This window comes from Microtus oregoni, unplaced genomic scaffold, assembly GCF_018167655.1.
Source record: "Microtus oregoni isolate MIOR12 unplaced genomic scaffold, Mior012 000033F_ref0000390, whole genome shotgun sequence".
NCBI lineage: Eukaryota > Metazoa > Chordata > Mammalia > Rodentia > Cricetidae > Microtus > Microtus oregoni.
Window position 1 is genome coordinate 2,518,618 of NW_024543092.1, and position 15,807 is coordinate 2,534,424.

Genomic DNA, 15,807 nt, shown 5'->3' on the forward strand with positions numbered 1-15,807 from the left:
TGCCCGTATTTTCTAAATCAGGATAAACCGCAGACTTCACAGTGATGGCAAACTGTCCAGTCGAGTTTTAACTCAGGCCTACTGCTTTAAGATTGTACTTTGCACCACACACTGTTTCCCTCACAGACTCTTCCAGCAATAAAGAACAAATCCTTTTTGTGAGAAAGGATTTCAAAATATACAGATAATCCTAACGTACTGGCCAATGGCCAGGAAAGGCACACTGGAATATTTTACCCGTGACTCACATTTTTGTTTTCTGTAGAAACTTAAGACATGAATCATGTAGCTCACACAATAGCCACTTATCTATTTCCTCGAATCATTTCACCTGGTTTTGTTTAATGTGGCGATTAATTTTATATGTTAGCTTGATTTGGTCAGGTGCTTAGATATTTGGTCAGATATTATTTTGGTTGTGCCTTGAGGATGAGATTAACATTTAAATCAGTTTTCTTTGCATGGCATCATCTAGATTTATCTGTTTTCCAAACGGAAGATTTTCCTTATTTTACCTATTGTGGTATGTGTGTGTATATGTGAACGTATGTACGCATATGAGTGTGTGTTACATTTTCCTTATTGTTGTGGTGTGAATGGAAATGGCCCCCATATGTCACATGGGGAGAGTTGCTATTGAGAGGCGTGGCTTCGTCGGGAGTAGGGGTAGTCTTGTTGGGGAAAGTGTGTCACAGGGGTGACCTTTGGATTTCCAGAGCATCAAGCCAGGGCCAGTGTCTTTTTCTCTCTTCCTGCTGCCTGTGGATCAGGATATAGAACTCTTAGCTCATTCTCCAGTACCATGTTTGCCAGCATGCTACCATGTTTCCTGCCCTAATGATGATGGACTAAACTTCTGAATGTGTAAATAAGCCCCAATGAAATGATTTCTTTTATGAGTTTCCATGGTCATGGTGTCTCTTTGTAGCAATAGAAACCCTAACTAAGCCAATAATCCATTTATCTTTTGAAGGACAAAGGCGAATGGCATGCAGTTTAATTACATGGAGAACATAACATAGACACTCAAAGAAGTAGAGTAGGATGATGGTTGTCAAAGGTTAGGGATCAGTGAAATGGGGAGCTGTCAATCAAAGGGAACAACATTTCAGTCAGTAGGAATTCCTTCTTCTACCCACACGGAGGATCTGAGGCTGGCCTCAAACTCATTCCATCCTCTTGTCTCAACCTCACACGTGCCGCAGCTCCCATCAGAGTGTTGCTACCTCCACAGCAATAACGACACTATTGCATAAGTCCGCATATCCTGTCTGGAAGGTTGGGCACCCATCAGCAGACATACATGATTGGAGGAGGAATCAGGATGCACTACCACTAACTAACTCCAGAAACACTGCCTCGAATTGCTGATTTGATACTGGTCAGTTAAAGGAGTGGGGAGGCAAAGCTTTTAGTGGTGACTCCCTGAGGCTAAACTAAAGGGGTCACAGAACAAAACAAAAAAGCCTCGAATCTGGCAATGGAAAAAGGACTAGGGTCAATAGGAACGAGAAGGAGAAAAAAGAAGGGAAGAGAATAAGCACTGTCAAAGAGTAAGCAAAATGGAATTCTACGATGGAACACCTCCATGGAAGCGCTTCTCAGTGGCCCCTTTCTTTCCCTGTGAAGCTTTCAGAAGATAATGCAGCTTTAATTCCTGTTTTGATTACAATCTGTGGTAGACACAGAGCTAAGCTGCACCCAGATTCTAGACCCACAAAACTGCGAAATTAAGCTGTTTTGAAAAGTTCTGCATGGAACATTAAATATATCCTTCGGACAGATCTGGTGACACAGAGGCAGATTTGAACTGAGAATCTGTGCGCCTGACTCTCAAAGTCTGGGTCTTTTCTAAACAGTTTGTGCCGACTTTGCCTCCCTGGGTCTCATTGCCCCGCCTGTCTTTCCGAAAGGGTCTCCGATTTTCTTAAACGGAGCAGTTCAAGTCTCTATTAATTCTACCGCCTTTTTTTTTCATTAAAATAAATACTGATAAAAATCACAAGAACACACACTGGCCCAGAAGTAGTCTGGCTTGCTGGCGGCCTTCCAGCTTCCTCTTTCTTTGCCTGTAACTGTCTGTCCTCAAATCCTGTTTTACCTCTTTTCCCCCTACCTACCCTTCTCTCCAGCTAACCAATGAACGTTACTCTGCTTTTATGACATTTGTATGTGTTCCCACACAATGCAAGCAGGACTATTCGCCTCTGAATGTGTATCCAAGTCTGGAAAGGCCATCTCTGACATTCAGTGAATTTACTCTGGCGATGCACAGTGTGAAGGGATTCTCTGGTCTTCTGACTTGACATTACCTAGTGAGTAGCAGGATTTGCATTGGTAAATTAATCCTGCTCAAAAAGAAAAGTTAAAAAAAAAAAAGCAAGCAAATCGCCCCAAGCATACCAAACCCTCCTCTGCTCCCATCCCCTCTCTTTACTTTTCTTCCCCCCCCCCCCTTTTTCCTTTTTCTTTCTTTTAAGGTTAGGGGACACGGAAGGGGGAAGGAGAGAGCTAAGAAGAGAAAAGTAAGGGGAGGCCAGGGGTGCTTGGCTGCAAGCAGAGCAGAAGCCCGCTTGTGCTCCTGTAATCCGAGCTCCTCTTCTTCACCCAGGCTCTGAGGGGTTCGGCGCTCTCAGCAGGCTGGTGACCTCGGGGTCATCTGGGTCCCCTCCACGGAGCTGAGGTTGGCCGTGTGCCAGTCTCCCAACCCCACCGCCCGCGCCGGTCCCGCCCCGCGTGGCGACTTCTCCCTTTCCCTCTGCCCTCGGGTGGCCGGCCCAGGGTGGGGCAAGTGAGCTTTCAGGACTGTCCTCTGCCTTCGGATCGCCTGGAGCCAGGGCCACCGCGGAGAGGCAGCGCGGAGCCGCACCTGAGCCCCGGGGTAAACGGAGGCTGACCAGAGCCTCGCCACAGGCTCTGGACTCTGCGGGTCGCACCGTTCCAGCTCGGCAGGCTTGAATCGCCGTCCACCCGGCTCGACTCCCCGGAGCCCTTGGCCCCAAGTATTGGGAAAGTTCTGCGCCGGGCGGAACCTGCCGCCGTCGGCCGCGCCCCTACGCGCGGAACCCGCGCTCTTGAACTCCGCCGCGCGCGCCCGGGGTCCACCTTGCGCCGCCCCGCGCGCAGGCGAGGAGCAGCTGCCGGGAAACCCTATGAACTCTCCAGAAAGGGCGTGACGAAGGGTCCTGCGGGGCGCGGTCCCGGCCGTCCCGGTCCCCACTTCGGTGGAGCTCGCAGGCAGTAGAGAGCAGAGAGGTGAAGGAGAAGGATGAGCGTGTAGCCTCTGGGGACCTCTGCGCAGTAATGCCAGCATGTAAGTCGCCTCCCAGCTCGGACCCCTTTGCACCTCCGTCTATGTCCGCTTTCTCCCCCTCAGCTCAGCGGTTCCTTGAAAGGTACCAACTGCGGGAACTGAAGCTTCAGGGTGCTTCTCCAGGCACCAGGGACTGGATATTAGCAAATGCGGCTGGTGTGTGTGTGTGTGTGGCTTGTTTGGTTTCTCCCTTTCTCCCCTAAAGAGAGGTAAACTTCACTCTTCACTTCGAGGCCTTGTAAAGCAGCAGCAGAAGGGCAGGGCTTCAAGTTTGGGGAGAACGTGGTTTTTGGTTCAAATTAAACAAGAACTAACCGACGGTGCAGCTGCTTGCACAGCCCTGGCTCTACGGAGCCAGCGCTCCCTGGATCAACACCTGGGGCCTGGGAAGGTACTGCTGAGCGGGGCAGATGTTGGCTTTGCGCTGTCACCTTTGCTTGTAGAAGTCCTTCTGAGATCTCTATGATATTTAAATGACTTTTTCCTCATTGCGACCTCTCCAGCCCTGGATCTTTTTCTTTGGAAATCTCAGAAAAGTTGTCTCAATGTACTACGTAGATAAAAAAAAGTAATTAAGGGACGTGATAAGGGCTTCCTGTAAAATTACAAGTAGGAGGCATGGGGGAGAGGGTGAGATAGTCTGGAAAAGCTACCCCAAGTTTTGCTTGGATGGAATTGCCACCCAAGCTGTGAAGTGCTCCGAGGCACCCTAGGAAAGAGCGGCCATGCGCACTGCCTGGCCTTCCAAACTGGACAATGGTTCTCACAAGGGCCACACTTATCTTTGCGGCCAACTTAGCGGTTATTTTGTTTGTTCTCATGGTGTGTAATTTTACCCTCTGCCGTTTTATTTATTTTTGGGCAGACACCTGACAGACTTTTTACCCACTTCCACTAACTTGTTCAGGAGTTACAGAAATTGATACTTCCCTCGTTCCACCACTCCGTCCTTACTTATTTCCACTTCTATTTCCTTTTCCAAGTTAGCACTCAGCCAGGGTCTTGGGTCTTTTTGCCCTCTTCGTTGCTGTGTCTCGCTCGGCAACCCCAAACACATTAAAAGGTGGGCGATGCAACAGAGCACGCCAGCTTCACCCTCCACGCTGCAGCTCTGATCTTGGCACTGTGCCCTGTAATAAATATCACTTATTTTTGCTAAAACTCCATGTGAAGAAATGCCACACCTGTGAGTTTTATAGAGTTGCTTATGGCAGTGGAATAGGCAAATGGATACTTTGTAAGCATTTCTTTTGGGATACAGCCAGCCATCTACCATAAGAGTCGTTCCCCTACGCAGGCAACAGGTTTGAAACGACTGTTAAGTTCGTTTCCAACTTCAGTTTTCCTGAAAACATACCCCAGTTCTTCACAGGAGATATTTAGGCAGTTTTCTTTCAGCCTCCCTGGACATCTAGAGTTCATGGAATTAAAAGCAACACACACACACACACACACACACACACGGCCATGTAAGGCATGCACGCGCATGCGTGTGCGTGCACACACGTTCTCTCATTTTCTCTCTCTCTCTCTCTCTCTCTCTCTCTCTCTCTTTCACATACACACACACACACACACACACACACACACACACACACACACACACGTGCGCGACCGCACGCGAATACGATTACCTAAAAGTTGTGAAACTCATCAACAGGTAATGTAAATTTTTCTTGATAATGCAATTAAATTAGTTAATCCATTTGAATTCGGTGTGAGTAAATTTATGACTTCTCAGGGTAGAATCACGAATAAGCAGTCATCAAAGGCTTTTAAGATTGATTTAAATTTCTTTACCAAATTCTTTTGATGGATTTTTTTTTCTGTGTCTTTCAAGAGCATTATGCATATTTTCTGGTTTGAGATGTTTTAATCCATTTTGGCTGATGGACAAGTTAGAAAACATGGAGATAGGGCCAATCTACCCAAGGTAAATATTCCTATTATTTTATTGAAAATATTGAAATGGTAAATTAAACTATATTTTCAAATTTTAATTGCAGTAAGTAAAAATACACAGGCTTCTTGAATGTCTTGGTCACATCTTCCTTGTGGAGAACAACTTTATATATTGCTACACTCAGATTTTGGAATTATAGACTTTATGAATATATTTAGGAGTTGCACCAACTGCATGTTTTGCATGCTCCAAAAAATTAAGTAGATTTTGCAAGGCTGGCTTTTATTGGTCTCACAGTGCATGAAACTACTGTTCCATTTATGGCTTATATAAGTTACATGTCATTGTGCCTGTCCGATGTGAATGGTGAATGAGGCTATTGTCTGTTTGCTTATGGGAAATATTGGAAGTTCAGGGTTGTTACTGGCTGACTGAAGTGTCACTCGGATTTCTGGAAATAATGATTTGAGAGAAATCTCATTTATATATTAGAAAATAAACCGATGATAATGTCTTCCGACACAGTCATGCTTCTAACTGTTCACATGTCATATAGAATTTACATTTCTGATGAAAGGAGTAGAAGTTTCTAGAGACTATCTAGTACTTAGACTAAATAAAAAGTGTGTGTAGTGTTTGTGACCAGACGTATATTTCCATGTTTATTCCTAGTTGGATGACAACATTACCTCATCCATGCTAGTTGACATCAAGAGGCATACTGCTTGGTGGAAATGATAATGTTTAAAGGATGCATGAACTCAAACTAAGAATTCCAATTTAATGAGTAGGGCTACCTGGAATCATCTTACCTCCCTTTTACTCAGAGGGCAATTCTTAGGAATGTCTTTCTTGATTATTTAAAAGATGGCAGACAAAATGAAAGCTTACATGTTTGTGATAAAATTGGTTAAAAAACACAATCAGAAAGAAAAATATTTATACTATAATTGAAAAGTATGTATATGACTTAGTCCTGCCAATCCAAATAAAGGAAATCCAAGAGAGACACTTCTGTCAACTGACAGAGATCAAAGCAATGGCACTCACCAGCAGGGGTCACGGCGCGGACTTGCCCCAGTGGATAATGGGAGTAATTTAATTTTTAAAAAGATAATTGTAAGCCTACAAGAAGTTTCAAACAGAAAATACAAAATAGGCTGGAGAGATGGCCCAGCCCTGAGGGACCTTAATGCTCTTGAGAGGTCAGGAGTTCAGTTCCTAGTCCTCAGTTAGATGGGCAACTCATAATCACCTATAATTGCAGCTCTAGGGATCCAGCACCCTCTTCTGGCCTCCAAAGGCATCTACACACAGGTGCTTACACACATAAACACATACATACACACATATAAAATATAAAGCAAATCTCTAAAAATGCAAAGAACAACTGAATATCCTTTTTCAATATTCGTATATTCTAAATGCTAGCCTTATTTGTTTGATCCTTCCATTTGGACCCCCCCCCCCAAGTCTGTCTTTCTAGAATCTTCTGAAACTTAGCCTGTATCAAGGCTTAGAGGTTTTACTTTTTATGAAAAATTAAAGATAAATGCAGATACTGCTATAGTTGTAAACAATTTAATACGACAATATCACATATATCCTTTGGCTAAGTTTTCATTAAGAACATTTTACACAACTATGGAGCAGAATGAAAATAGGATGTTGATAAATTACAGCTCTCCCTCACTCTCTCTCTCTTTCCCCCAGTTTATCTAGTGCCTATTTGTGCATGCACTCATGTGTTTGCACCTCTGCGTACCTCTCTCTCTCTCTCTCTCTCTCTCTCTCTCTCTCTCTCTCTCTGTGTGTGTGTGTGTGTGTGTGTGTAGGATACATTTGTCTAAGTTTTCACGTTGGCTTTATGCTATGAATCAGTCATGCATATCCTTGTTCAAATGAGACAAGCTTTGTGAAGACCTGAAGAGTAAGTGAGATTTTTGTAGAGGGGGAATCCAACCTTATGAAAGGGTCTTAGTTCAGTAATAGAATAGCACACTCTTTTTTTTCTTAGTCTTGGGACTATGACCTTTCACTGAAAGAAGAAACGCTGTTATGAGCAGGCTCAAATATGCTAAATCACTGTTCATTTTATCCTGCTAGATCTCAAGGTGTTCTCTGCCACTTCCAAACCTTTTTATGAAAAGATTTGTCATAGACACATAGTAAAAATATGGCCAAGGAATTTAATTCTGACTATTGATATTAGTAGAACTAACATCCTGACAATTTCTGTATTAATTTCAAAATGTCTTCACTAGCGTCACTTAAAATTGTGTCTTTGTGTGAAACACTGAAAGTAGCAGTAAATGGTAGATTTTGAAAATCTTTTGCTCAGTTTAAAGTCATGCCTGCTAGTGCTTATTCATCTAGCTGAAATGATTCCTGTGAAATGTTTTTGTTCTCCAAAACTTTTGGAAATGGGGCTCAAGTGTATTGTATTTTGTAGCCTATTGTTTTGGTGTAGGATAGCAGCAGAGGTAGGACACAAAGGGTTTGGATCTTACTACTGATTCTGAAAGCTGGGCAAATAGTTTAATCTTTAATTTTCTTACCTGAGGGATAATAAGTTTATTTGCAGAATGAAAAGGATTCTCTTCAAATTATATAAGGCTATGACTCTACGTTCCTTTAACACATGTTTCTTGGGGCCTGGAGAGATGACTCCATTGTTAAGAGCACTTGCTGCTTTTCCAGAGAACCAGAGTCCAATCCCATCATCCACATCACATGGCTCACAACCACCTATAACCCCAGTTCCAGGGCATCCAACACACACCCTCTTCTGACCTCCATGGGTGCCCATATGGACCTGGCATATACACACAAAGACAGAAACCCATAAAAATAAAAGTAAATCTTGAAAAAAAAAGTTTCTGTTCTTGTTCAAATTCTTAGACCTCAATGAAGCCTGTACCAAGTTGAAGTTCCTGTTTAGAACCTTAGTAACCCTGCTTGGGATTTTCCATTCTTCTGAGAAAGTTGTTTAAATTTCAGGGATGTATCTTTGCTAAGTGATCCCCTGAAAAGAACCATAGTGCTTTCCTTCCCCTGTTCTAAATTTATTTGTTTCTGTTCTTCAGTAAACAGTAAAGTAGATGAAAGTTGGCTTGTCACATGGTTTATGTTATGTTACAAGTGTTTTCTCTGTCCTGGCTCCTTTTGTGTCTAAAGTGAGGGAGTCCTGGAATGTGTCAAGCCCTGGTCTTCATTTGCAGCTATTGCTTGATAGGATTGCAGGCAGCTTTGGTAAAAACAGTTCAAGGATCAGAGTCCTTTATGAATTTCACAGAAGAAACTGAGGTTCAACAAAATGAAAAAGAACACACAGAGCTGACTACCACCAGCCTTTCTAAGAGTTATGACACCCTTTTAGCCTCTTACTCTATGTGTCATAGAGAGATTCTCCTCCATCAATATATGAGCAATGTTCCCTCTCATAGCCAGCATGAATAAGTATATTCATAAAGGATATAGAATCCCTAAATGTGAGAGCCCTTTATAATAAAGGAGAATTTGCGTGGAAAATAAACAGTGCTTGGTATCTAGGCTAAGGAATGTGCTTCTGTTTGAGAGAATATATGAATTTAAGAGAGGGAACATTGCTCATATATTGATGGAGGAGAATCTCTCTATGACACAGAGTAAGAAGCTAAAAGGGTCACATAACTCGTAGAAAGGCTGGTGGTAGTCAGCTCTGTGTGTTCCTTTTCATATTGTTGAACCTCAGTTTCTTCTGTAAAATTCATAAGCTGAACATCATCTTTTGGACTTCTGGTTCTCTAAACATCTTTGAATTTGTAATTGTTCTTTTGTTTTAGAAGCACAGCCGATTCATCCCCAGAATGAATGAGAAACACCTCATTCTTGCAACATCCATAGGAAACAGGCCCGTTCTTCCAAATAAGTGCCCTTTCTCTGGGACAGACTACATAGTTTGTGGAATCCCCTACTGACAGAGCTAGAGGTAACAGTTCTTTCTAGGCTGTAGTAGCTCACTTACAGAAGAGTGACAAGGCTCATCGTTTTAAGTATCCCCCCTCAAAGTGATCATCCCCCAAATCAAACAGTCAACAGAGGAACCTTAATAAGCCCTTGCCAATCCAGAGTCCATAGCAATTAGTATTAGTGTTTTTATTGACTCAAACCTGTTCCTCTTAATCGGTAACGACTTTTACCTTCAAATATATTGGATGACAATATCTGAAAACATGTTTTGCCTACAAAAAAAAATTCCTCTTCAGGTCTTACTCTTGTCTTAGTTTAGAAATTCCAAATGTACAGCTAGCTACCTGTAGCTGGAACTTGTAGAATGTGGAGTAAGTACAAGATTGTGATGTGAACTTCAGGCACTACGTAAAATGTATTCTTTCATAGCCAGCATGAATAAGTATATTCAGGTGATGCTTGAGGTGGCTCTAGGGTCCCTTGATGGATGTTGGCATAGATAAATGGGGCCTATCATTTGCTATTGTTTAAGTGTCTTCCTTTTCTTATCCACTGGGTAGAACAAACACTGCCATTAGCATGCCTGGCTCGACAGTAATTATAATAACAGCTGTTATTTACGGAATGCTTGGGAGATATCAGGTACTGATTTTTGAAGACATCATCTTATTTTGAAGGTATTCATCAGTGGGTCTGTGGTCTAGGTGCCCTGCTGTTCTTTACAAGTGACACACAGATACAAGAGGTCACATAAAATTTTGGGATTGCATAGGTCTTAGATAGCAAACCCAGACCTCTTTTACTGTAACCCATGTTTCCTTTCATACAACTTACAAAAAAAAATGATTCTAAATGTATTCTTAAGGCAAGTATGGGAATCCTTTCATGTAGGTTCTCTCACCTGAGTGCTTCCTTGACTTCTCATTCAGTGTTACACACTTGACCCATGAAAGCAAATTTTAGGGATTTAAAAAGTATCTTGTCCTTCTAGAAGTCAAATTACTCTCTGGTAGTAATTGCAACGTGGTGTCTCTTTGGGTATTTGAAGCCCTGGTGATTTATTCCCGTTGCTTCCGTGCTTACCTGCCTGCCTGCCTGCCGTTGCCTCTCTCAGTATCAGTTCTTCTATGGACCCTTGAACAAACAGCGTTTATTCTTACTGCATCCTCCCCAGCTTTCCTCTTTTAATGATGCTGACTCAGTGGAATCTGTTGTGAGCTGTGATAGCACGGAACCTTTCTTTAGTAAATACATCTTTCAATTTAGATATAACTGACCGTGTGATCTATCATGATGGGCTGCCAACCAGGTAAAGGCTTTTGACTCTAAGTCTCATGACCCAGGTGTTTGACCCCTGGAACCCTCAAGATGGAAGGTAAAACTAGCTCCCAGAAGTTGCCCTCTGATGTCTACTTGCACATGTGTACAGGCATACACAAACACACAATAAATCAGTGTCATTTAAAATAGAGAATGAAAACATTGATACACAAAGATGGAATGTTTTCACCTGCATCTAACATTACTTAGTAGTTTCTGAAATACTTGATGATTACTAACCATTTGACAACACTGAGAGATATTGTTACGTATAATGGGTTCAATTTTTTTTTCCTGGAAAGTTAATACTTCAGTGTTTCATTTTAGGGAAAGAAGAGAAATTTAATTTTATTTTTAATATTACCCTTTGACAAGAGAAGTTCTCATAGGAAAACATATTCTTAAGATCTAAAATAACACCCACCCCACAAAAGATCTAAAACAATACAGGGAGGAATAATATAATTATCTATAAGATGTACATACATATTTGCTGCTGTTGCAGAGGTCAAAGCTGAAATAGTTTTATTTTCTTAAAGAATTCTGCCTTATTTTTAGAATAATTTGAATATTTGCACATCTTCATTAAATTGCCTTCTGTACATATTCTTGTAAGGAGTGTGTGGTGACACTCTTTTCTGAAAATATCCCTTACATTATAAGAAACAGGAACTTATGCTGGACCAGAGTTAATTATATACCTTGAGGTCACTCAAGACTTAGGACTGCTATCCTACTGTATACGTGCCCTGTTTATTTAACCTGCCTTTAAGAGAACAATGTAAAACTAACCTTACTTGTCTTGGATTTCCCTTGTAATTAGCTTTCACAACCTAAGCCAATGCATAGCTAAAATCTTAAATTATGTTCCTCCAGGCCCAAGCCCAGAACAATGTATGTACATCATTTGCTGAAATCCACAAATTCCAGAACTTGAAAGCAGCATCCTAAATCTAGCATAAAAGTTAAAAGCCACTATGCATGGATATTGGTTGATAATGGTTTTTGTTGTCTTGGTCAGTTGGAGCCTATGACTTAATTCATTTTAAAACTCTATTTAAGATTTATGTAAAGTATCCCATTCATTCCCTGTATGATGCTACCTATGATGATCAGTAGGGACAGACACCAATCATACTTGGACACATCAAAAACACAGGCACAACACACACACACACACACACACACACACACACACACACAGATACGCACAAAGACAGATACAGACAGACACGGGGACAGGAAATACAGATTGATAGGATAGTTTTTAGACAGCTTCAGATTCTGACTCATGCAAGAGACAGGCAGGAGACAGAAGATACAGGTATTGTTAAATAGAGAATTCAAACTTGGACCTGGACAAGTGTACAGGTAACAGATAAAATGGATGAACTTACTATGTATGTATGTGAGCATAAGGGTATGTGTGTACTTGTTCATACATGTGTGTGCAGATGCCTGTGGAAGCCAGAGGTCAGCATCCTGTGTCCTTCATTACTATTCACCTCTTTTTTTTTTTTTTTGGATCTGTAACTGACCTTGAAGCTCCCTCAGTGGGCCAGTCCTTCAGGTCAATGTTCTTCTGTCTCTATGTCTTCAGCACTGGGATAATAGGCACTGGTTGACATATATATATATATATATATATGAGTGGTGGAGATCTGAACTCAGTTCCCTAGGCTTGCCTAGCAAGCACTTTACTAACTCCTCAGCCCCTGGATGTCTTTCTCTTTTGCTTGAAGGGGATGATTTGGTCTTCACTGTCATTCAAGTCTCTTCTGAGGACATGGCCAAGAACAATTTGCTTCCCATTCCTGGGGCTCTGGGTTCTATCTCTTATATATTAAGTTCCTGATTAGAAAAACAAGACTAAAAAGTTCTGCCTGCTGGTAACTGAAGGGTATCTGCCCTGACTGTGACTTTTGTCATTACCTGCAGGATGGTTGATACACAGGGGATAAGGTGCTGCCGTTGGAGGTGGAAGCTGAGGACCCTTCTGCTCCCATTTGCTTTATGGATTATGTGTGTCCCCTGCTCAGGTAAGACTCTAGTCAGAACCAGACTAGCAATGATTTCACTCTGTTTTTTGGAAAGGTGCAGCTTATTGAAATGACCTTAATGTTCATCGTTTCCATTCCCCTCCACCTCATTTCCATGCTTCTGGGCTTTGCTTGGGTCTCTGGTCTCCATCTTATCCCTGTTCTCTGTGAATTCTATCACTGCCATCATTGTTTTTGTTTCCTGATGAGTTTTTTTGTTGTTTTTTAAATCTTAGCCATCTTCCTTCTCATTATATTTGTTTATTTAGCCCACAGTGAGTGACGAGTTAACCACATAATGGACAGGGAGAAAACACTGGCTGTTTCTTCTGTTGAATAAATATACTGCACTTGTTTCCCCTTCCAAGTTTTCATATCGTCATTTAAGAAAAATGCAAACTTTGCCATTTTTACCAATCCTGAGTTGATTAACTGCTTTCAATATGGACTTTGTAATTTTCAATGATGGAATTTGCCATGATGCTTTTTAGCTCACAGTTTATTTAGGCTATTTATTTATTTATTTATCTGGTATGGAAAAAATGATTTTATTTGCAGTTTTTAAAAATAATTAAAACATTTATTTTCTTATAATTGAAGTTTTTCCTAATCTTTGAAATAGGATTCTCTGGTTGTTGAAGATAATTTTCTACAAATTGTTGCATTAGTAAACCACCTAGACTATGCCATGTGACTAATGTTTTAAAGGAAAATCATGTTATTGGGTATACTGTTATAAATGATATATTTAAGGCACCTTTGAAGTAGATTATTCACCAAAATTGCTTACTCATGAACCAACACACTCAACTTCTTCTCAGTATATAAAGGCTGTTTTCCAAGTAACCATGTGTTTTTAAGCCTTTTCATCTACTTGTTTGGAAAATCCCTGGCATTTTTTTTTTAAATTTTCAAAACAGAACTGATTTTTGGGTGCATTCTTGCGTGTGTTCGCTAGAATATCTGTGTAAAGTCAGTCTTTCTCTTCCTTAGTCATCGCCAAAAGAAAGCACATTTAAAGGGATCTGAAAGTAAGACAGAGATGGAATTTCTGTGATGTATAGTGCTGAACTATTTCTTAACCTTCAAAGTGGTTTTTCAAGAACCAGTTGGATGATGTAAGATAAATTATGAGGTGAAAATTAGTTGAGGTCTGTTTACTTTCGTTTCTGTGAGGTCATGCGTTTGTAAACTTTCAACATTTCTGCAAACCAGCGTACCTCAAATTGGGCTTTTGTATTTTACATGTCATAGTTTTAACTGACGTATACACATTCCTGAAGCTTGGTCTCTTGAATAAGTAAAAGGAAACATATACTTTGAAGTAAATTGAAATAAGTCATCCAGGCTGGCTGGGCTGGGATGAGAAAAGCCTAGAGGGTACAGGCTGTTTGGAGGCACCCACATCTGAAACAAGCAATCTGAAGTTTATTCGAAGTTCTTCTATGACTGCAAGTATCTATTCTTTTATCAAGTATCTCTATTGACTTGCTCCCAGAGTGCATCAAATACGGTTTCTTTGCATGGAGGGTTTTGTGTTTGCTTTTCTCTACCCTTCTCTCTCGTAATGTGCCACAACTTCACACACAAATGCCTGAACTCCCCACAGGCTTTAGAGGTTATTAGAGACATTTGGATATAAAATTCCTGCCTTTTGTACTAACTCAGCAGTGGTGTGCCTTAAAAGGAATTCAGAGACATTTAAAATGATTCAGATTACAACTTTAGAGAAACTTAGTTTTCAATCTTGCCATTCGCAGAAGTCAGCTTCACACTGTATTTAAAGAGAATATTTAGTGCTTAACTCTAATGTTCCCTATGTGCACATTCCAGCCTTCCTGCCTTTGCTTATGACTAGATCATCTCAGGTTCAGGGTTGTTTATAATGGCAGCTTGATGCTAATGTTTCCTAAATCCTCATCTTCAGTCCGTAATCCTAGAGCCACTTGTGTGGTTGTTGATGGCTTCTCCTTAGATTTAGAATACCTCTCAGATTTCACATAGATGATTTCCAGTCCCCCCACAAAGTTCCATGTCTATTTCCTTGTCAGCCTCTACAATATACCACACTACCCTAAGTTCTCTCAACGCTCTGTTTCTTAGACACACATCTATTCTTTGACTTCACCTTCTTTCCTCAGTCCCCATGTTCTAAGAATATACCTGCTTCTTTTTATGCTCTTGTCTGTGTAAATGTTCCTCTTTCACCGTGGTTCTCAACCTTCCTTGATGCGGGGTTCCCCTCTGTATGCTGTGAATATCATTGGTTAATAAAGAAGCTGTCTTGGGCCTGCACAGGCAGAATACAGAGAGCTAGGCCTGGGGGAGGGGAACTAAACTGAAGCTGGAAGAAAGATGGCGGAGCCAAGGAGATGCCACTTAGCAGCCACAAGGGGCAGAAGAGCCAGAACCTTACTGGTAAGCCACAGCCATGTGGCAATACATAGTTTAATCAAAATGGGTTAAATTAATATGTAAGAGCTAGCCAATAAAAAAGCTAGAGCTAATAGGCTGAGCAGTGATTTAATTAATAAAATTTCTGTGTGGTTATTTTGAGTCTGGGCAGCCGGGAACGAACAAGCAGGCTCCTACAATACTTCCTCATGCTCCAAACTTTTAATGTAGTTCCTCATGTTGTGGTTACCCCCAAACCATAAAATTATTTCATTGCTACTTTATAGCTGTAATTTTACTACTGTTAGGAACTGTAATGTAAATATCTGTATTTTTCAATAGGCTTAGGTGATATTTATAAAAGGGTCATTGGACCCACCAATGGGTTTGTGGTCCACAGGATGGGAGCCACTGCTCTATCAGATGATACCTTCCCAACTCAAAATTCAGAGTATCCCCATTCTCATTCTTCTCTATTACTCTTAATAATAATATATTCCTATTGGAATCTTTTCATTGCAAATGTTTCTCTGGTTTGATTGTAATAGCGAGGGTGGATGATTGACAGATCTTTTTAGACTATTAAAAGTGACAGTTTAGATGATTAATGTTAAACTCTTGTAGTTTATTTCTAGTGACTATATAACAGAAAGGCGATGTCAAGAGTCCTAGTAGGTAGGTTAGTAATGTGTTTTCATGGAAAAAGTAATTATTGAAAGTAATATATGAAAAGCAACTCATTCTCTCTTGACTAGTGATGAATGTAACTTTGATAAGAACTGCGACATAACTGGTAGCACATAAATGAAAATTCAAACAACAAATGAATTTTTTACATACTAGCTTACCAACATTTAAAATATTTGACAATATCCAGCAAAATTGAA

The 15,807-nt window shown here is 40.9% G+C and overlaps 1 protein-coding gene across 1 annotated transcript in view; it reads left to right on the forward strand.

Moving 5' to 3' along the window:
* Positions 1-3,182: 3,182 nt before the first annotated feature.
* Adgrg6 (adhesion G protein-coupled receptor G6) overlaps positions 3,183-15,807 on the forward strand; it is a 131,513-nt gene continuing 118,888 nt past the window's right edge. The window contains exons 1-2 of the mRNA XM_041680134.1: positions 3,183-3,313; positions 12,426-12,526. Coding sequence (XP_041536068.1) covers positions 3,312-3,313; positions 12,426-12,526 — 103 coding nt within the window. The 5' untranslated portion in view covers positions 3,183-3,311. The remainder of the gene's footprint in view (positions 3,314-12,425; positions 12,527-15,807) is intronic.